The sequence below is a fragment of the Nicotiana sylvestris genome, chromosome 2, assembly GCF_000393655.2.
Source record: "Nicotiana sylvestris chromosome 2, ASM39365v2, whole genome shotgun sequence".
NCBI classification, from domain to species: domain Eukaryota; kingdom Viridiplantae; phylum Streptophyta; class Magnoliopsida; order Solanales; family Solanaceae; genus Nicotiana; species Nicotiana sylvestris.
Window position 1 is genome coordinate 183812307 of NC_091058.1, and position 22798 is coordinate 183835104.

Genomic DNA, 22798 nt, shown 5'->3' on the forward strand with positions numbered 1-22798 from the left:
CTTTTTGCTTTCCGAAAATTCTAAATCGAGGTATTTCAATTTATTTTAAGTTGAAACATTTATAATAATGCATATTATTTGATTTGTATGTGTTCTATTTCGGTTTGTGTTTTTTCGAAACTAGCATGTTAAATTTATCCGGATTTAATATTAGTGTTTTCTTAAAAATATAGATTTGTAAAATAAATTTGTCTGTTAATATCTTGATTTATATATATGTGTTTTCATGCCGTTTTATATTTTATTTGCAATTAAATTTATTTGTTGTTTATAGTTAGTTTAGATTATTTTTTAGCATAGTAAAATCTAAACCTTTTTAGCGTAGTAAAACGTAGACCCTTTTAGTGTAGTAAAATTTAGAGCCTTGTAGGGTAGTAATGTGTAGTATTTTAGCTTAGAATTCCTTTTGTTTAAGTATCTTATACTGATTGTTGAAAATGCAAACTTTGTACAATTAAGTTAATAATTGTATAAAAACCCATATATATATATATATATATATATATATATATATATATATATATATATATATAATTTGTACAATTAAGTTATTAAAAAATATGAATTTAAATTATAATAAAAAACACATAATTATTAATGATAGTTTGGTGTCACTAGTCCTCAAAATATCGAGCCCTGAACCCATATATATATATAATTTGTACAATTAATATATATATATATATATATACATATAATTTGTACAATTAAGCTATTAAAAAATATGAATTTACAGTTGACGACATGGACGCGACTATACATCCCGGCCCTCGGACGTTGGATATATTAGCCCTACAACCCCAGCATAGATCCGAGTATATATGGGACGGACAGTTGCTTACGCAGACTTTCCGGGCTAGGAGAGTGGATCTATTGTGGGAGTTTTTGAGTCCTCCCCGCGTTCTACATCCCTGCGTGGTCCATTCTGGAGGAGATGGGATTATATAGGATTATTAGGATTGGTCGGATACAGCTCGACTATGCTTTGATCCCAACCTTGATTGAGCGGTGACGACCGGAGACGCACACTTTCCATTTGCCCATCGGCGAGGCCACCATCACACTCCAGGATGCTGAGATTTTATATGGCCTGTCTGCTGATGGCTTGCCAGTTTTACTGTCTGCGACCATGAGATATTATTTGCGGCAGGTATATTGGGATATGTTGCACATGCTCACGGGTTTCATGCCGGAGGGCGAGGCGGTAGCATCTGGGTCCAGTTATATACAGTTGGTCCCCATTAGAGACCACCTAGTGCAGATCCACCATACTATCACCGACGAGTCAGCGGAGGTGGATGTACAGCGATATACGAGGCTATTGTTGCTCCTTCTATTTGGGGGGTCTTGTTCCCGAACACTTCGGGGAACCTAGTGAGCCTCCGTTTTCTGCATCATATTGCCCGGTTCGAGGATACAGCCATCTAAAGCTGGGGTGGTGCTGTCATCTCATATCTGTATAGGCAGATGTGCCAGGCTTGCATCGGCACACAGAGAGACGTTTGTGGCTTTTTGCCGCTTCTACAGGTGACAACATATTCAAATAATATGTCCATTAGTTAAAATTCTACCTAGTTATAGTTAATCTTATACTTTACGTCAACTTTGTATGTTAGGTTTGGGTCTATGAGCGATTTCTGCAGTTTCAGCCACCTCTACCACAGCTACCGGCTAATGTAGAAATTCCGCAACTCCCTCTAGCATGTAGGTGGGTTATGTGTCGTACTCTTGCACGAGAGTATGATGCCCATCATAATCTCCCCCTCTGCAGGGATGTGTTGGATCTGCTGGAGAACACACAGGTAAATATCTAACTAAACCTACTTGTTATAGATTAACTTAGTGTTGTGCATACTAACGGTTTGTGTTCTTATTTGATAGTTCATCTGGACGTCGTACAGCGATGAGGTGATAGGTACCCTGCCGGCGTATTGCACGTTCGGCCGACATATTTGGAGGGCTTCTGTCCCGCTCATATGCCTCGATATTGTCGAGCACCATGCCTCCGAGCGGGTATTTCGTCAGTTTAGCCTGCCGCAACCTATACCGACTCCGCCTGCATGGCATGCTTTACATTATGAGAGGGATGATCAGTCCAGGGCGGACGACACATTTATGGCTTGGCTTAACGAGCAGTTGGGTACTTGGGACAGGCGAGGGGACTTGACCCCACCTCCGCAGCACTTTCCTATTCAACGTTATATGGCATGGTACCGCACTGTTTCCCTTCTTTTTATCGGGAACCCAGTTCATCAGGCACACGGTCGGTACGTCCCATACGCCAGGAGACACGAGGACCTGGTATGTTTTCTGTTATTATTAGTTATATACCTGTAATTTAGTGCCAAATATGTAGTTTATATTTTTTTAATTTGTGCAGGCGATTGGATTGCATACTGTCTATCATATGGGGTAGCAAATGCATAGTTATGTCCACGATCCTGTGGCCATGCAGGAGTATAGTCGTCGATTCATGGATGTGGCTGCCTAGACACTGCAGCGAGCCCGATCGGATCAGCGTTTGGCACCCAAGGCTGATTATATGGACCCAGTGCAGTACCATCGAGGTCGTGGTATCCCATGAGCTGGTGGTGGCCGACAAGCTGATGGTGCCAGACGACGTGGTCGTGGGTGGAGAGGAGGTGGTCCCCAGCAAGGGGGCGTTGAGGCTCCTGCTGATAATGTTGCTGCTGATATGGCAGGTGGTATGCATGAGACAGACATGCCGTCTTACAGCCTTGGAATTTATCGCAGTCCAGTGCCATCGCAGGTGACCCCATCGGGTCAATTATTGATCACGGGCTTGGATATTCAAGGAGTGGATTGGGGTAGATACTTCCCAGGCTCGTCTACCACTGTTGAGGATCGACCGACCCGAGATTTTTATAGTGGGCACCGACTAAGTTATGGCTCCACATCACATGCGCAGGTATGAGTTTATTAGTATTGAATTTGAATTTGTTTTAACTATAACTTATTTATTTTCTTTAACTTTATTAATTTCCTTTTTAAGGCTTCATGCGATGCAGCGACAGATGACTACATTCAGGATCTAGAGATGATGATGGTAAGACAATATAAATTGTTGTGAATTGTTATGTAGTTTTCTATACTAAGTTTCATATTATTATGTAGCCTTCTACTGGAGCTGACAGCACCACCGATACATGTCATCCTGCGCCGCATCCGGCTATAAGGTGACGACTTGATGATGATGATCCTGATAGCGTACCCGGGCGGGAGGGGATGCGCCTCAGGCCAACGGTTGCATTGAGACACACCGGATGCGGGACACATTGATATGGTGTAAATAATATTTTTCTATACATTAACAACAATATTTAATCGAATATGCGCATTACTTTTTTTAGTTCTCCATTCGTTTGATAGTTTCATAAAATAAAATTTAGTACAACACAAGCACTTAAACTTAACTTCCACTTCAATTAAAATAAAATTTAGTACAACACAAGCACTTAAACTTAACTTCTACTTCAATTAAAATAAAATTTAGTACAACAAACAAGGAAAACATTACTACAGCACAAACACAATCACAAACACAAACATAGCAGGCCAACATAATAAAAATACATGAAATATGAAAAATACACTAAACACATACATGCCAATATTTAGCCCCGGTTGCTATTTATTCTCCGCTCCAACCACTTAAATCGTTCTTCCAGTTGTTCTTTTTCTTCTTCTACCTCTTTCAGTTTCGCCTTCACCTCCGCAAGTTCCAGTTTATATTTTTTTTATGTTCCTTTTGTGATTCACAATTCCATTGTGTTTTCCATTTTTCTTCTTCCACCTCCTTCAGGTTCGCCCTCAAGTCTGCAATAATTCTATTGCTTTCTTTTTCATGTTCCCGTTGTTTTAAACACATATTATGAAGAAACTGCAGTTGTTCTCTGTAACATTCCTGATAACATGGTTCATCAACCCATTCCTGAAAATCACAAATAGGTTCGCCGGGAACCTTGTAAAACTGGTTCATACAGTGCCAGTAGCGGCGTCCAACTTCACCATCATCCCAATAATTTTGTATCAAGCATGCTTTTCCACAGTTGCACTTTGGTGGACGAAGAGGTTGAGCCATTTGTGTAATATTTGCTTTTAGTAAAAAAAACCTTACTTTTAATAAAATATTTATTTTTAGTAAATTTTGAGCACACAAAATAACTACAATGAGCCCGTTATTTATAGGTGAGACAACACACACATAACGTACTATCTAATGGCGCTATACTTTGCGTGTTAAATATCATGATGGTGACAAGACAACTTTATGTCAGTTGGTCAGCTTTTTCAGTTCGACAAGACAACACACACATAACGTACTATCTAATGGCGCTATATTTTGTGTGTTAAATATCATGATGTTGACAAGACAACTTTATGTCAGCTGATCTGCTTTTTCAGTTCAACAAGACAACACACACATAACATACTATCTAATGACGCTATATTTTGTGTGTTAAATATCATGATGTTGACAAGACAACTTTATGTCAGCTGGTCAGCTTTTTCAGTTCGACAGACAACACACACATAACGTACTATCTAATGGCGTTATACTTTGCGTGTTAAATATCATGATGTTGACAAGACAACTTTATGTCAGCTGGTCAGGTTTTTTCAGTTCGGCAAGACAACACACACATAATAAATATACAGATAATTTTATTAAATTATTATTTAAATAGGTAAAATGGGAAAATACAAATCATAGTTAACAAGCATAATTTTATTTCATAAATCTTGCAACATAGACATAACAACTAATTATTACAACATCAACTCATGGGTAGTTAGGTACACTAGAAGAACATCCACCACGAGCTTGATTAGTTTTCTTACCCAAACCAGCTGAAGGACATTTACGATGGTCGTGTCCTGTTTGCGAGCATATACCACATTTGCGCGCATAAACGGTGTCACTAACATCCATTTGTTTCCGTATACGCATTCTCTTCTGCACCTGTCTTTTACGCAAATAGGACTTGTTACACACCATTTTAAATGGTTTCGGAGGCCAATAATGCTCAGCACCCACTGGCTGCAACTGACCACTATATGTGTTTAGGTACTTGGAAACACTATATTGTTGATCAACATAGGTGGTTTCCGCATAACCAACACGTTGAAAACACTTGATGGCATGTGAGCAAGGCATGTGGTAGATGGACCATTTCCCATAGGAGCATAACCTTGTTGATTCATTTAGGGTATGTACATTATTACCCCGATTATTATGGATAGCGGTGCGAACTTCAAAAACACCTCTTTCGTTATCATACTGCAAAAATAAATGCCAATGTGCTCGCCGTCTGTATTTCTCAAATCTCTGCATCGGCACTGGCATAAATTCAACACCCCTCTCCATCAATTCCGTTGCAGCTGCAGACCGTTCAATAAACCTCTCCGCCATCTGCTTGAACGACATCCGCACCATGGCTGTGACGGGCAATCCTCTTGCCGACTTCAATAAACCATTGAAGGACTCTGATACGTTTGTAGTAAGAATTCCCCATCGTCTGCCACCATCCGCATGCAACATCCCCTTTTCAGGGTCATGTCTCATTAACCAATGATAGGCTGCCTCGTCTTCTTGCCTGATAGAATCCATATGCCTCCGGAATTTATGCTGTTGGTGGTCTGTTGCTGCCATCCACATCAAATCATGTAGATCCTTGTTGGGATGTGCCTTCTGGAAATTGGCCTTAAAGTGCCTCACACAGTAACGGTGGTATGCATAAGGTTCTTGCCATGCAGGCAAGTTCTCCACAGAACTTAATATACCACCGTGCCGATCAGATATTAGACAAATACCTGAACGCTGTTTGACAACGTGCTCTTTCAGGTGGTTCAAAAACAGCGTCCACGTCTCCGTGCTTTCATTGGCACAAACAACAAAAGCTAGAGGAAATATCTATCCATTAGCATCCACTGTCACGGCTATCAATAGCTTGATATCGTACTTTCCATAGACATGAGTTCCGTCTATGGATATTACGGGCCGACAATGCAAAAAACCATCAATTGCTGGCTTAAACGCCCAGAACACGTAATTGAATATGTATTCTAGTGTTCCCGAACTCTGCTCAAGCTTCCATTCAACAACTGTCCCAGGGTTAAAGTGTACTTTGGCAGAGATGCAAATGACTTATCCCAATTACCGTACACAATTTCAAACGCTCGTTTGCGCCCGAGAAATGCCTTTCTTTCGTAATGGTATGGCCATATTCTTGGTGGACTGATGTAATGCATTCTTTGATTGTATACCTTATGGACGCTTCGAGGTGCGGAATAAGTACAAAAGAAATCAAGTCAATATCCAAATTGAAGTGATTCCCGTTGAATGTGTCCATTTCGCATGTGTGGGTGGGAATGTATTTACCCACTTTCCACATACCTGTTTTCTTCTTGGTCGCACGCAACATCCAATTACATGGCCAAAACCACCTGCGGCAAACAACCTTGTATACCATCGGACTTGACTCCCATACCTGCATCTCACGACACTCTTTTACGTTGTTCATTTTGCAAGCCCTGCTTAAGCGCGCTTTATCGGGAAAAAACATCCCCTTTGCAAGCACCGTTGGTCTAGACTCATCCCACATTGATGTTCGGATTTCATCAAAATCCCTTATGAGAGCTTCCACATCCGGCATGGTTGGCAAGTTATCAATGTAATGAATCTCCCTTGAATGAAACGGCACTTCGGACTCGTACACTCTTCGTCTAGAGGGGTCTCTCTTCAAATCAGGTACTTCCTCCTCATCCTGCTCATCACCATCCTCACAAAAAAAAGGGTGTCTCATCTCCGGATTCATCGGCATTGTTATCGTAATCACTGTTCTGTTCCTCACTCTGTGCATCTGCCAGATCCCGATGTAATACGTCGTTTTCGGTCAATTGAGTGAGTACGGGTGGTTCAACTTGCTCGTTTTCACTGCACAACCAACAAAAATATAAGCTATTGAATTAATAAATGCTTTCCATATGGCTATATCACTTCACTTACAAGTCGTAATATGATGAAATTCCATGATGGACGTTTTCAATTAGGTGATGACTACCGGATGGGCCACTTGTAAAATTCATATCCGGTCAGTACCCCTATTAAATATATGAGCGTTAATACAAATTCAATACGCCAAAAATATACATAATTAACACAAATGAAAATTGAAGTTTACCACTCGTCTTGTAAATTATGGAAAGCAGGGTATAAATTATTTTCTCGCTGCTCATTCGCCGGCGGTGATAAGTTTAAATCAAGGAAAACTCTTTCATCCGGAACCTGTCCGGCAAAAACTGCTCCAAAATAATCACCCGATGACTGGGGGTTATCTCTACTACGCACAACCTCATTTTTTGGAACGACTTCAACCTTCACGTACATCTCCAACATTTTGATTACAAGAAATTCCCGGCATTCGTCCGGAGTCCTCAGAAAATCACTCAAAGTTTCATTATCGTCGATGTTAAACTCCGAGTAAAAAAGCAACCCCTTGCGGAGTGACGGAATACGGATATCTTCCAGTTACTTTAAGTATCACTGAACGTTTCCTCACACTCATTTTTTTGCATAACAACGATATCAATTTATCGTACTCTATTGTAAGTGGCAATTTAACATGACACTGAGCAGGTAAACTGTAGCCCACGGAGTTATTCTCCATCACAACCTCACCCCCCTCCCTCCCAATATAATGAAACTCTTATTCTACGCTCTTCAGACATAATGAAAAAATGTTGGAGAATTTAACAAGAGGTTGTGAGTTCGAGTCTCCCCAAGAGCAAGGTGGGAAGTTCTTGGAGGGAAGGATGCCGGGGGTCTATTTGGAAACAGTCTCTCTACTTCAGGTTAGGGGTAAGGTCTGCGTACACACTACCCTCCCCAGACCCCACTAAGTGGGATTATACTGGGTTGTTGTTGTTGTTGTTGTTGGAGAATTTAACAACAATAAACGTTTCAACAAGAGTTAAAATTTTTTTGAATGAATTTCTATACAATCTTAACCTCTTTATATAGGAAATGGCTAGCCGGGAATTTTATATATATATATATATATATAGCGCCCAAAAAGTTGGCACTATATACTTTTGAATTATTGAAGTCAAGAATTGTTAGTGGGGCCAGGAAAAAGGAGTATAGCGCCACAATACCTGGCGCTATATATAAAATGTATGTATAGCGCCAGGTATTGTGGCGCAATACCTGGGCGTGTCAGATTTTACAGTATAGCGCCACAATACCTGGCGCTATACATTAACGGTGTCGTTACTGTTAATGTATAGCGCCAGCTATTGTGGCGCTATATATAAAAATGTAACTTTTTTTCCCACCTATTTATGTATTTTGAGTCCAAAAGAATCACAATTGGGTTTCGGACTCAAGTAACTGCTTTCCTGCTTTTTGAAGAACCGACAAATATTTCATCTGATTTTCAATGTTGGTCTTGGATGATTCCGAAATAATTAGAAGAGTAACTTCATTTGGTAAGTGACATTGGCAAGTGAAGGGTTCAGTTCATTGAGGTTGGAGTAACTATTTATAGCTTTTCGAAAATGCAGGGCACGATTTTCGTAAAACCAGACCTTCAGCATCTAACTAATCATAGATAGTTTGCGGCCAACTTGGTCTAAACATAGTACAATCAGATTTTTCAACCATAAATATGCCATCCATGGTTATGAGGACCAGAGTTTCAGAAAACTAACAATTGCATATCTACTGAAGGAAAATTAAGGCACAGGACTGATAAGAGTGCAGCTTTGACTCATAAATTTCGCAAAGCCAACATCTATGTTTAGACCAGTTGGCCTCAATTTTTGGTTTGAAAACAGTGGTGCTTGGACCAATTAGCATGCACCTCGACTATTCAACCGGATACTTGATACCCCCACCGGTATAAGCATTGGCTAACTCTGCTCACCAAGACTACGCGTATATCCACATTAATCAGTATCCTACTCAGTAGTCAAAATTCATATGAACACTACGGTATCTCCACCATTGACAAAGTGAAGATCACAGCAGAATTCACCCTGCTTCAGTCACAAATGCAATTAATCACCTTCATGTATGCTACTAATAGCGCTCCACTGGCGAAAAATTAAAAAACCATGAAAAGATTGCTTTACCATTTCACTATAATACTAGCTATAGTAAGAACATCAACAAATGCAGAAATGCAGTGCACATTTCATTGTTCAATCATCCTTAAAGGTACATGACAAAGTATATGACATGCATACCTACATTATTCACAGAGACAGGTAACTATCAAATGTGTATGACTACAAAGGCACAAAGCTCTCATGACATCAATCCGGAAGCTTTATGTGCACCCTTAGAAGCATATGCCCAAAACTAAAACAAAAGCAGATGCCTGTATCTATTCATTTGAGCACATAAATTGGGTCGATTTAAAGCTCATTGCCAGCTAACAATAGGCAATTCTTCTTTAGAATCAAGGCTGCCTTGATCAAACAACTCAGGGGCAAGCTAGCTCAAACCAAAATTGTGCTCTTCCTCTGCTTTTCATGATGAGCTGATCCACCTTCCCTAGAAGATATGTTTCCCCTGAAAGAGTTGAAAACAATTTAATCTATATGAACAGAAAGTGACAAGTGTGGACATACAAACCAATATTAATTATTATGCAAATCTCAAAAGACAGCAGACCAAAGCCAAAAGAAACAACTGCATTATATATGCAAAAGAAAAGCTACTCCAAAAGCAGCTTTAGCAATACTTTAGCAAGTCAGCTATGATAGGACATAAATGCATGATATTAGTGCATTGTCATAAGCAGAGAGCAAATCTCTTTAAGCTGCCAAGCGTCATTTAGATTCACAAAAAACAAAGGGAAAATTAAGCGTAACATCAAACATTTGCATTGTATTTACTATTCGTAGCTATACTTTCAGCAAATTTGCCATTTATAGCTATATTTGAATCTTATAGCAAATCCATGATATAAGAAATTAATTGTTTTGAACTGATACAAGAGAGCAACAAGCTTTCCTGGCTCAGTTGGTTAGAGCGCATGTTTAGTAAGCGAAGGTCTTAAGTTCGACTCTCAACAAGAACATTTTATTTTTCTGTATTTCTGTATTTCGCTTTAGTTGTATTCGTTGCGCGAACAAATAAAATCGATACAAGTTGTATCCATTGTATACACCCTTGTATTTCGCATTGGTTACAGTTGATACATATTGCATTCGTTGAACGAATAAATACAATTGCGTAAATGAATACAATTGATACACGTTGTATTTGTTGCCGAACGAATACAGTTGACACAAGTTTTATTCGTTGCACGTTTGAAAACAAGTGATACAAGTTGGTAAAAACTGAATAGTAGCTACACATAGTAATTAGGCAAAGTATAGTTACTAGGCTCTAAATTATAATGGTTTATGAAAATTCCTCAAAAACGAATTCAACCCAAGGAACTATTACAGAAAATAAGTGAAGGCAAGAGGCCCAATTTAATTGAACCAAACCATGTATTAAAAATTAGCCCTCACTCAAAGAAACGCTCATCGGAATTGACCAGGATTCATCAGCTAAAACTTTGTCAAACAAAGACCAATTGAATTCAGAAACCAAGTCCGAAAATATGTCCTCTCATTTACATGTTGGCACAAAAACAAAGATATCAAACCCAATCAGGAATATGATATTGCATAATTCGGTTAATGCAATCTCTTTTTAGGAGAATCCACATAAACGGGTATGTAACAGAATTCAACAACACAGTGCTATGACTGAATCAGGAGGGATCATGTGCAGACCTACGAATAAGACCCAAATGCATACAACATTAATTATCAAACAGATTAAGAAATCCTTATCACAATAAATGAAGGGCAAAAACCAACTAAAAACCCATGCATAAATGGATGACATAGATAAAGTCGGGCAGATCCAGTGGTCAAAGTAAATATAAATTGTAACAGTAAGATTTTCAACCCTATTAAGCTAAATCCAGAGTCAATTTATCCATACATTACAGACAGATCTACAAATTACTATACCCCAACAACAATGCCACAATGACAAGCTAGTTTGGGTCAGCTATACAAAATCCTCATTATCTATTTCGCTGGTTGTGGACTCATTTCATAACTAAGATTATTTTTCCTATCAAATTCATAACAAGCACCGTATAAGAAATTACCTCAGAAATGCCTGAATCTATCCAACCACTTGAACTCTACGCTCAGAAAGAGTTCATCTCAAGACAATAAGTCCTCCTCTTCAACAACATCCTCGCAGCCGTCCCATAAGGCTCCTCAAATGCGGCAGCTACCCAATTCCCATCCTCTTTCTTAGGCGGCTGCTCACAGGGCCTAATCGCCACCAAAGTCGCCCCTTTGAGCACTGCTCCATTAGGCAACTCTAAATGCGGGGCATACCAAAGGCGCATATTCAGCGCAGGCACCAAAGTCCTCTTCGAAGCCAACGAAGCTGATAAAGGCTTCACCCTCAATTCCTCCAGCTGTTCCCTATTCATACACAACACTCCTTGTCCATCCCCATCTGTCAATACCAAACTGTCCAGTGTTTTGTGCTCTGCTATTATTGGCTGCAGCAGATAATGTCTCGCAGACGCTGCAATTAGCGAACTAATTGTCCACACTACGCGCAACTTCAAACCCCCGTTGGTGTAAAACGACTCCGGTATGCTCCCGTTATCCATCTCTACATTGCCTTCACCAACGTTGTTGTCATTGTTATTCTCATTCTCCCACCCATTTCTACACTGTTCATCCTCGGTTCTAACACTATTATTGCTGTGGATGACAGAGGAGGCTCCAAGGATAACACAATTATCAAGAGTGGATCCAAAATCAGCTCTCCATTTCAATAACACACCATCATCTATCCCCAGCTCACCACTAGGCAATTCAATTCTCAGAAACTTGATCTCATTGAAATTCTTCAAAACTTGTGTAGGGGAATGGTGGGTCACAAATGTATGATCAAAATCACCATCAACATCATCCGCGGACGCAGAGGCTCCAGCATGTCGAGAAGAAACAGAGATGAATTGGGAAATGGATTGGAAGGGTTTAAGAAGGCCAGAGAAAACAAGGCGGAAAAGGGAGGAGATAGGATGGCGTGACTTATCGGAGGTAACGGCGGAAGTAACGGCGTTAGACGTGGACGGAGAGGACGAATCATCGTCGGAGATAACACAATCGACACGAACGATAACGCTATCGACAAGAGGGACAAGGGAATTGAAGCGCTTCGAAACCAAACAGCATCTGCCTAAGGCTTTAACATCACCGATGTTGTTGAAGACTAAGAGAAGAACCGAGTCAGGTATCCGGTCGAAGTGATCAACCGGTTCAGGATATATCCTTCCCCGTAGATCTGACCTGATCGACTCCATTTTCACCGGGAAAGGGGGGAGGAGGAAGAGATTTTCTGAGAAAAACCGGAAAAGGGTTTATAGATCTATTAAAGCAGACATGGTTAGGGAAGAAGAAGAACGGAATAAGGAAGAGGAATATTTAGCTTTTTTCTTTTTCGTGAGCAACACAAAGGGGAAAGGTGAAGGAGAGATATGGAGAGGGAGAACGGTGTGGGGGAGGAGGGGATATTATGCGCGTTTTGGGGATAAAGTGTGTGCGCTCTGGTGTGGGGTGTGCAGGCTGGAGTGGTTGTGTGTTTCTGCTTTTTTTTTTTCCCAATAATTTTTATTTGTTATAAATATATTATATTATAAATGTTCATTTAGTACTATGTTGTAAATAAGTTCCCTGAAGAAATTTATCCATATGGGACTCCGCCGTAAATATGTTTATCTATTTAATACTCTATTGGAAATAAGCTTCCTGAAGAAGCTTATCACTTCGGTACCCGATTATGGATAAATATTACCCCCGGTAGAAGATTATCCATACCGGGTACAATGAGCTTATCCTTTCAGTATTCCGTTATGGATAATCATTACCCCTAGTAGAAGATTATCTATACTGGGTACAATAAGCTTATCCATTCAGTACTCCGTTATGGATAAACATTGCTCTCAGTAGAAGATTATCCATATCTGGTATAATAGCAGCTTACATAGTAGCTTTGCAGTAGCAGCTTACACAGCAGCTTACACAGTAGCTTCCTTTCTTCTATAAATAGAAGAGATTTCAGTTCACTATGTACATCAGTTTGAATTCAAATAATATATCAGTTTCTCTCTATACTTGTCTTTACTTTACAGTCTTTATTTTATAACACGTTATCAGCACGAGACTCTGTCATCTCAGGCAAATACTTTGAAAGTATTAGAGGTACGAACTTTCTTTTCCTATATAATGTCAAATCTTTCTAAACTTGAATTTATAGCCATATATATATATCGGGCAAAAGCTACATGTCTTGGGTGCTTGATGCTGAAATTCATCTTGATGCGATGAGTCTGACAGACACCATCAAAGACAAAAATCAGGCATCACACCAAGACCGTGCCAAAGCAATGATATTCCTACGCCATCACCTTGATGAGGGCCTGAAAATGGAGATCTTAGTGTTAAAGATCCAGTCATACTGTGGAATAATTTGAAAGATAGATATGACCACCTGAAGATGATCGTTCTTCCACATGCATGATATGATTGGACTCATCTAAGGCTACAAGCTTTTAAATCTATCAGTGAGTATAATTCTGCTATGTTCAGAATTATTTCCCAATTGAAATTATATGGTGATGATATTACTGATCATGATATGTTGGAGAAAACTTTCACCACTTTTCATGCCTCGAATATGCTCCTGCAGTAGCAATATCGAGGGATGGGATTTAAAAGGTATTCTGAACTTATCTCACATCTTCTTATAGCCGAGCAACATAATGGGCTATTAATGAAAAACCATGAAAGCCGGCCTACTGGTTCTTGTCTATTCCCTGGAGTGGATGAGACGAACTTCCACCAAGCTAAACGTGGAAGAGGTCGTGGCCCCAGTCGTGGTCATGGCCGTGGTCAGGGAAGAAACCCCAATCATGGTAATAATAATGCACCAAAGAAGCCTCCTCACCACCAGCAGTGGAAAAGGAAGGAACAGAAGCATGAAGTGGTGCAAGCACCAAATGCAGAAAATGTATGCTATATATGTGGAGGAAAAGGGCACTGGTCACATACCTGTCGTACGCCAAAGCACCTGGTTGAGCTTTATCAAGCCTCCCTGAAGAAGACAGAGAAAAATGCTGAAGCAAATTTTATTTCTGAAGATAATTTAGACTTCATGCATTTGGATGTAGCTGATTACTTTGCACTCCCAGAAGGAGAAACAAGTCATGTAATCGGTAGTGAATCTGTAGAAATGTAAATATTTTAATTTTTGTTGTTTGTAATAGATAGTATGGTTATGTAATTGTTGTACATAAATAAAAGTTATGCTTTGATAATGATGTTTACTATAATATATTTTATTTATGTTATTTTGAAGAATATGGATAACCCTCAAATTATGTTTGGATCAAAGACAAATCATAAAGATATTTGTGTTATTGATAGTGGAACAACTCATGCCATATTCAAGGATCAGAAATACTTTTCTTATTTGCATAAGGAAAAAACAAATATTTCAACAATTTCTGATAATATAAGTTTAATTGAAGGCTCCGGAAGAGCCATTATATTTCTGTCTAAGGGAACAAAACTTAATATAGACAATGCATTATTCTCCTCCAAGTCCCGAAGAAACTTGTTGAGTTTTATAGATATCCACCAAAATGGGTATCATGTTGAGACAATAGATGAAATGAACAGGGAATATCTTTGTATTACAAAGAATATTTCTGGCCAGAAATGCATTGTAGAAAAGTTACCAACTTTATCTTCTTGCTTATACTATTCAAAAATTAGTACAGTTGAAGCACACTCTATCGTAAACCAGAAGTTTACGGATTCAAATACTTTTGTGCTTTGGCATGGCCGTTTGGGCCATCCTGGATCAATAATGATGAGACGAACTACTAAAAATTCAAGTGGGCATCCATTAAAGAACCTGAAGATTCTTACAAATGACGAATTTTCTTGTGATTTTTGTTATCAAGGCAAAATGATCACTAGACCATCACCAATGAAGGTTGGCATTGAATCCCCTGCCTTTTTAGAGCATATACATGGGGATATATGTGGACCTATTCACCCACTAAGTGGGTTGTTTAAATATTTTATGGTCCTAATAGATGCATCTTCAAGATGGTCTCATATGTGCCTACTATCATCTCGCAACCTGGCGTTTTCAAAGATATTAGCCCAAATAATTCGATTAAGGGCACAATTCCCAAATTATCATATAAAGGTTATTCTAATGCTGGAGAATTCTCATATCAAGATTTTGATGATTATTGTCTATCAGTTGGGATAAAAGTTGAATATCATATAGCTTGTGTTCATACTCAAAATGGCCTTGCAGAGTCATTTATTAAATGCCTTCAATTGATAGCAAAACCACTACTAATGAAAACAACATTGCCCACTACTGTTTGAGGCCATACTATCTTGCATGCAGCATCACTTATCCGTCTCAGACCGACACATTATAATAAATATTCTCCGTCACAATTAGTTTTTGGTCATGAACCAAATATTGCCCATCTATGAATTTTCGAATGTGTTGTATGTGTGCCAGTAGCACCACCACAACGCAGTAAGATGGAACCACAGAGAAGGATAGGAATATATGTTGGGTTTGAATCACCCTATGTTATTCGCTATCTTGAACCATCGACAGGAGATTTATTTACTGCTCGATTTGCAGATTGTCGATTTGATGAAACAAAATTTCCCACAATTAGGGGGAGAGAAAAAGGAAATCAAAAGAGAAATTGTGTGGAAAGTTTCATCATTATCTCACTTTGATCCCCGTACCCCTATATATAATCAGGAGGTCCAGAATATCATCCATTTACAGAATATAGCAAATCAAATGCCAAACGCATTTACTGATTTGAAAAGGATAACTAAATCACATATCCCAGCAGAGATGTGCCTATCCAAATTAATGTCCTAGTAGGACCATTTACTAGCATGAGAGCTAGTGAACATAAAGCACGCCTAAAGTGTGGTAGGCCTTTGGGTTCTAAGGATCGAAATCCTCGAAAAAGAAAATCGACAAATGATCAAAACGATACTATGAAGAGATCTTTGAAGAGACCCAAGATCTGATTGCTTCTGAGATTCCTGAAGAAATTAATGAACCCGAAGATCATGTGAGTGAAGAACTTTTAATAAGTTCGACCGGTGATGGGATCAAGTTAAATCGATCTGAAATAGTGGTGGATAAAATTTTGCATATAATATTGCACTTAATATTATGCAAGATAGTGAGGATCTTGAACCACGATCTGTCGAAGAATGTCAACAAAGATCTGATTGGCCAAAATAGTAAGAGGCAATTCAATCGGAATTAAAGTCACTTGCTAAAAGAGAGGTCTTTGGACCAGTAGTCCAAACACCTGCTGGTATAAAATCAGTTGGTCATAAATGGGTTTATGTGCGAAAAAGGAATGATAAAAATGAAGTTGAAAGATACAAAGCTTGCCTTGTTGCACAAGGATTCTCACAACGGCCTAGAGTCGATTTTGATGAAACATATTCACCTATTATGGATGCCATAACATTTCGATATCTACATCAGTTTAACACTACATGAAAAGCTTGAAATACATCTAATGGATGTAGTTACAACTTATTTGTACGGTTCACTTGATAATGAAATTTATATGAAAATCCCTGAAGCGAATTCAAAATCTCAGGAAATTTATTCAATTAGATTACAAAGATCTTTGTACGGTTTAAAACAATCTGGGCGCATGTGGTATAATCGCCTTAGTGAATATTTGCTGAAAGAAGGTTACATAAATGATGATATTTGTCCATATATTTTTATAAAGAAAATGACATCAGAATTTGTTATACTTGCTGTTTATCTTGATGACATAAATCTTGTTGGAACTCCAGAAGAGCTCCAAAAGGCAATTGAATATCTTAAGAAAGAATTTGAGATGAAAGATCTTGAAAAGACAAAACTTTGTCTTGGTATGCAAATAGAACATTTAGCAGACAAGATCTTTATCCATCAATCTGCCTATATAGAAAGGATCTTAAAATGCTTTTACATGGACAAAGTGCACCCATTGAGTACACCAATGGTTGTTCGATCACTTGAAGTAATAAGGATTTGTTCCGACCTCCAGAAGAGGACGAGGAACTCCTTTGTCCCGAAGTACCCTATCTCAGTGCAATTGGTGCACTAATGTATCTTGCTAATGCTACAAGGCTTGACATAGCATTTTCTGTTAATTTACTAGCAAGATATAGTTCTTCTCCTACACAGAGACATTGGAACGAGATTAAGCATATATTGCGATATTTAAAGAGAACTCTTGATATGAGTTTGTTTTATGCTAACAAAGATAGTGCAGATCTTGTTGGTTATGTAGATGCAGGTTATTTATCTGATCCCCATAAAGCTCGATCTCAAACCGGGTACGTATTTACATATGGAGGTACTGTCATATCATGGCGCTCCACAAAGTAATCTATTGTTGCTACATCTTCAAATCGCGCTGAGATAATAGCTATTCATGAAACAAGTAGGGAATGCGTATGGTTGAGATCAATAATTCATTTATTCGAGAAAAATGAGGTTTGAAATGTGAGAAAAGACCCACAATTTTATACGAAGACAATGCTGCATGCATAGCCCAATTGAAGGGAGGATTTATAAAATGAGATAGAATGAAACATATTTCACCAAAATTATTCTACACATACGATCTTCAGAAAAATGGTGACATTGATGTGCAACAAATACGGTCAAGCGATAATCCAGCAGATTTATTCACTAAATCTTTGCCAATTTCAACTTTTGAGAAGATGATATACAAGATTGGAATGCGGAAACTCAAATATTTAAAACAAGGTTTTTATCAGGGGGAGTAAAATACGCGATGCACTCTTTTTTCCTTACTAAGGTTTTTTCCCATGAGGTTTTCCTTGTAAGGTTTTTAATGAGGCACATAGCAATGCGTATTACTAAATGTGTGTACTCTTTTTCCTTTACTAGAATTTTTTCCCACGTGGTTTTTCCTATTAAGGTTTTAATGAGGCACATTATCTTTTAATGAATATCCAAGGGAGAGTGTTATAAATATATTATATTATGGATGTTCATTTAGTAATCCATTGTAAATAAGCTTCATGAAGAAGCTTATCCATATGGGACTCCGCCGTAAATATGTTTATCTATTTAGTACTCTATTGGAAATAAGCTTCCTGAAGAAGCTTATCACTTCGGTACCCGGTTATGGATAAACATTACCCCCGGTAGAAGATTATTTATACCGGGTACAATGAGCTTATCCTTTCAGTACTCCGTTATGGATAATCATTACCCCTAGTAGAAGATTATCTATACAGGATACATTGAGCTTATCCATTTAGTACTCCGTTATGGATAAACATTGCTCTCAGTAGAAGATTATCTATATCTGGTATAATAGTAGCTTACACAGCAGCTTGTAGTAGCAGCTACACAACAGCTTGTAGTAGTAGCTTATATAACAGCTTGTAGTAGCAGCTTACACACCAGCTTCCTTTCTTCTATAAATAGAAGAGATTTCAGTTCATTATGTACATCAGTTTGAATTCAAATGATATATCAGTTTCTCTCTATACTTGTTTTTACTTTACCGTCTTTATTTTATAACACTATTTTCTATTTCTTTTTTACTTTCTTTTTTATGACATCCATAGTGTTTGGATCAACTTTGTGCTATATTTATTTTCAATCATTTGAAGTTTGGAATTTACCATCTCGACTATTTTAGTTGTGCGCTACAGAAAGTTCCGATTAGGAATTTTAGCACTCTACAACAATAACAACATACTAATATCATCCAACAAGTGAAATTTGGGGACGGTGGGATGTAATATACCTTATTCCTATCTTGTGTGAGATAAAGCGTCTATTTCCAATAGACCCTCAGTTCAAAATTTTTTAGCACTTTATCAAAAATAATTATATTTTCAGAGTTCCAATCTAAAACTTATGATTAAGAGTGAATGAACTTTATTTTCTAATACAAGTATAAGTAACTTTATTAACAATGTGTAACCTAAAATTTGACAAATAAGTTAAATCAATTAAATTTGTATAATTAAGCTTCAATCAATTGATTTAATCCAATTGAGTTGATCTTTACAAATAGAAGATGAACAAACGAAGCGGATAGAACGATAGTAGCAAAAAAGAACAATGAGAATAACAACAATATGAAAATAATAAAGCAAAAGGAAAGAGCTTCCTATTGATAAATCTTTTAGTAGACCTAGTAGCTTATCATAGCTGAAAGCAAGTACCCCTCTGTTCCAATTTATGTGAACCCATTTGACTAGAGACAGAGTATAATAAAAAATGAAGATTTTTGAAATTTGTGGTCCTAAACAAGTCAAAAAGGGGCCCAGAATATTTGTGTGGTTATAAAAACTTCTCATTATTGGTAGAATTGTAAGTTTAAGCTAAATTATTGCCAAATTAAGAAAGGGATCATTCTTTTTGGAACGGACCAAAAAGAAAATAAATTCACATAAACTGAAACAGACGGAGCAACAATTTTTGTGTAATAAAGTAATACAATGTTCCAATCAGACCCAATACAAATGGGGAAAAGGGAATTTATACTCTAGTCGGTTAAGAAAGGGATCATTCTTTGCATTTAACGCGAATGTCGTCGGTTACATTAGTATAAGGCATAACTTACAGGCACAATTATGGGTGGATCCCACATATCTCAGAGTCTAATATCGCTTGGTGAATACTTATCTGGAGTCTTGCAGCTTCTCGGTACGTCTCCCCCATGGTTTTCATCAAAACGTTTCATTTCATTCCGGAGGTGATGTCTACAACTCAGGTCTTTGGTCCTAGACAAATGTGGACCAAATTGGGTAATACTTGCCATGGGACATTCATCTAGCTTGGCACGTGTTATTGTCATTTTTTACCGATACAGATAGTCTTCAGAAAGATATTTGGGAAGTGGAAAGATTCGAGCGAGAAACCCTAGGAAGCCGCCATCATTCTTTTTGAATCTGAAAAAATGTGGGTCTTTATCAGTTAATGCACCGTGCACGTGGCTATCTCTGATTCGTGGTGATGATAGCAGATGATGATGATATTCCCACGCCTACACATATTGGTTTTTCCCTCTTTCAAAATCCTTTTTATCAAATTCTCTTTTGCAATTGCCTTTATTATTGTATTCTTCCTCGTTCTTTCTTATCCTCGAAAAGTTTCTTCTAGTTTTCAAATACAAAATTATAAGCCATGGCTTCTCAAAATCCTAGTACTCAAACTAAGTCTCCATCTACTTCTGGTTCCAAAGCGACTGAGAAGATTCCTTCAGCATGTTTCCGGGGGAAAAATTAAGAGGGCACTAAACGACCCACCATCGACCGAAAAGCAAAGCAAGTATGGTGGCCGCCGGAGGATTTTTCTCTAGAAGCAGAGTCTGAGCTTCTTGCGGAGAGAACTATTTGTGACATATTTCCTAAGGAGTTATACCTATCGTCAAATAATAAAGTCCAAGACAAGACTAATAAACAATCCGGTGACCAGAACACACATGTGATTGAATTTGCATCTCGAATCACTCGAGACCTCCTTTTTATCATATTGGATAAGTGCGGGTGGACAGATAACATCATCAATTTTTGCTGTTTTTGGGAAGATGAGCGACTCATCAGCTATCATCTCGGACATTCCTTCGTGTATGCTTATTTCCTGACAATCTGATTTAAGCTTCCAATAAATAAGGTTATTGAGTAGATGTGCCAGTAATAAAAGATCTGCCTAGCTCAAATCGGCCTGATAGTTTAGAGGTTGGTTTCCTATCTTTTTCCATATGTCCTTTATGGCTGACTTGCCCTTCACTATTGGCATCTCATCCATATTTTCCCCCAAAGATCTACACATGTTTGATCACGCCCAACTATACCTATAAAAAGGATACATGGACGTTGCAAATATAATCTAAGTATTTAGCCCAGAGTTGAACCCACAAGAAATTAACCTATCAATTACTTTCATTAGACTTACTAAATTCCATGGAATCAACTTCCCAAACGTTGTAAATAACAATTGAGGGTATTTCTACTAACTACGAATGAAAGTAAATAAGCAACTGAAAACTAACTATGATTAAGCTTAAACAATTAAGAGAAGGTTCTAAGGTTATAATTTTCCCTATTGATGGAATTCCTTCCGGTTATGTTTCACATAGATTTACCTAATAGTCTCTGTCAATCATGAGCACTCTTATTACCATAAATCTCTCCCGAGTAGTCACGACAATTTACTAGACGCACTCTCCCGAGTTACGCTAGCTAGCTTTATTTATTACAGCTCACTTTAGATTGCACCCAAAGCTTCGTTATCCTTAATCCCGCCTTTAAACCCTCGGTTATTGATCCCTCATATACTTTGAGAGTGGTGTTGTTCAATAATTACCTAAATATGCACTCTCTCCCGAGTTATGCACACTAAATAGGCACATCTAATTGAGGATCCTGTCAATTAACTACAACAAGCACATAGTTGAACAAATAGAGATTAAATTGGGCAAACTATATTAATATAAACAGAAGTTCATCTTTCAATAGGTTCCATCAAAACCCTAGACTAGGAAATTAGCTACTCATGACAAAACAAGATAAAACTACGAAATTATTCATAATGGGTAATTGCAATAATAAAGAGAAGATAGAAGAACTTTAATGTTTTTACTCTTCACACACTTGTTCTTGCCTCTAAAGTAGTCTAAAAACAAGTTTAAACATGTCTTGGGCGAGCTTCTAAAGTTTATAAGGGTTTGACACAAGTTTTCCCCGAGTTACACTTTGGTCCCCAAATTTCTGGCACATGAACAGTTTACCGCGGTCGCGGCAAGACCGCGGCTCGACCGCGGTAAATGCTGAACATTCTTCCTCGAGTGCTTGATCTGCCGCGGTTCCACTGCGGTCGCGGTGGAATTCACTCAGTCCATTTTTTTTGCTTATTTGTGCTCGGGTACTTCCTGGTTGGCCGTTTTCTTCACATTATGGACTCCAAAATACTCTGTTGTGCTTCCTTACTTAGATTATTCCCTACGAAGCAAAAGAACACCATTTAGAGCATTTTGTTATCAATTTGCCTATAAAACAACAATAAAGCATGGTAATATTAAGGTGTAAATATCATCTATATATCCTAATATCAACACCCCACACTTAAATCATTTCTAGTCCTCTAGCAATCCGCCACACTCTATCAAAGTTCCTTCCCTAAGCTTTTCCCTTAATGACTCACACCCTGAACAATTTGCCAAAGTTGCACCTAGTAGTGAACAACCTTTGCCTCAACAGTCGAATCTCTCATACCATGCAATATTTGCACTTACTCAAACTACTCTATACAAGAGTCAAGACTTACATTTCCTTTGTTAATCACATGCCCTCACATCATACAAAAGAGTAGTTCCACAATCAATATGTTAAAAAACAATTAGGAACTCAGATGGACAAAATTCGCTCACTCTCCAAAAGAACATTCACATGCCACAAAGATGCACCATAGACTTGCATGTAGTGTAATACTCTACTAATCGAGCCTATCCAGACTAAGATCAATTAGGACTTCATTTGGTTGTAATGTAGGGTAAGGGATGGGTAGGATATATTTGGATATAATGACTAGCCTCCCTAAGTACTTTTAATACACAAC

The 22798-nt window shown here is 38.2% G+C and overlaps 1 protein-coding gene and 1 long non-coding RNA gene across 2 annotated transcripts; one reads left to right on the forward strand and one right to left on the reverse strand.

Annotated features, from left to right (window-relative positions):
* Positions 1 to 2857: 2857 nt before the first annotated feature.
* On the forward strand, positions 2858 to 3197 carry LOC138886432 (uncharacterized). Its single transcript, XR_011405164.1, has 3 exons — positions 2858 to 2929; positions 3014 to 3067; positions 3136 to 3197. It is a non-coding gene; the product is annotated as an uncharacterized lncRNA (long non-coding RNA).
* Positions 3198 to 9128: 5931 nt separating this feature from the next.
* On the reverse strand, positions 9129 to 12602 carry LOC104224186 (F-box protein At4g18380-like). The gene is made up of 2 exons (XM_009775774.2): positions 11202 to 12602; positions 9129 to 9598 (listed from the first exon to the last, which is right to left on the reverse strand). The coding sequence occupies exon 1, from the start codon at positions 12420 to 12422 to the stop codon at positions 11244 to 11246; it is 1179 nt and encodes a 392-aa protein (XP_009774076.1). The 5' UTR covers positions 12423 to 12602; the 3' UTR covers positions 9129 to 9598; positions 11202 to 11243.
* Between the last annotated feature and the right edge of the window lie 10196 nt (positions 12603 to 22798).

Coding starts and splice junctions, on each gene's coding strand:
- LOC104224186 (XM_009775774.2), bottom strand. CDS start 12,422: ATGGAGTCGATCAGGTCAGATCTACGGGGAAGGATATATCCTGAACCG.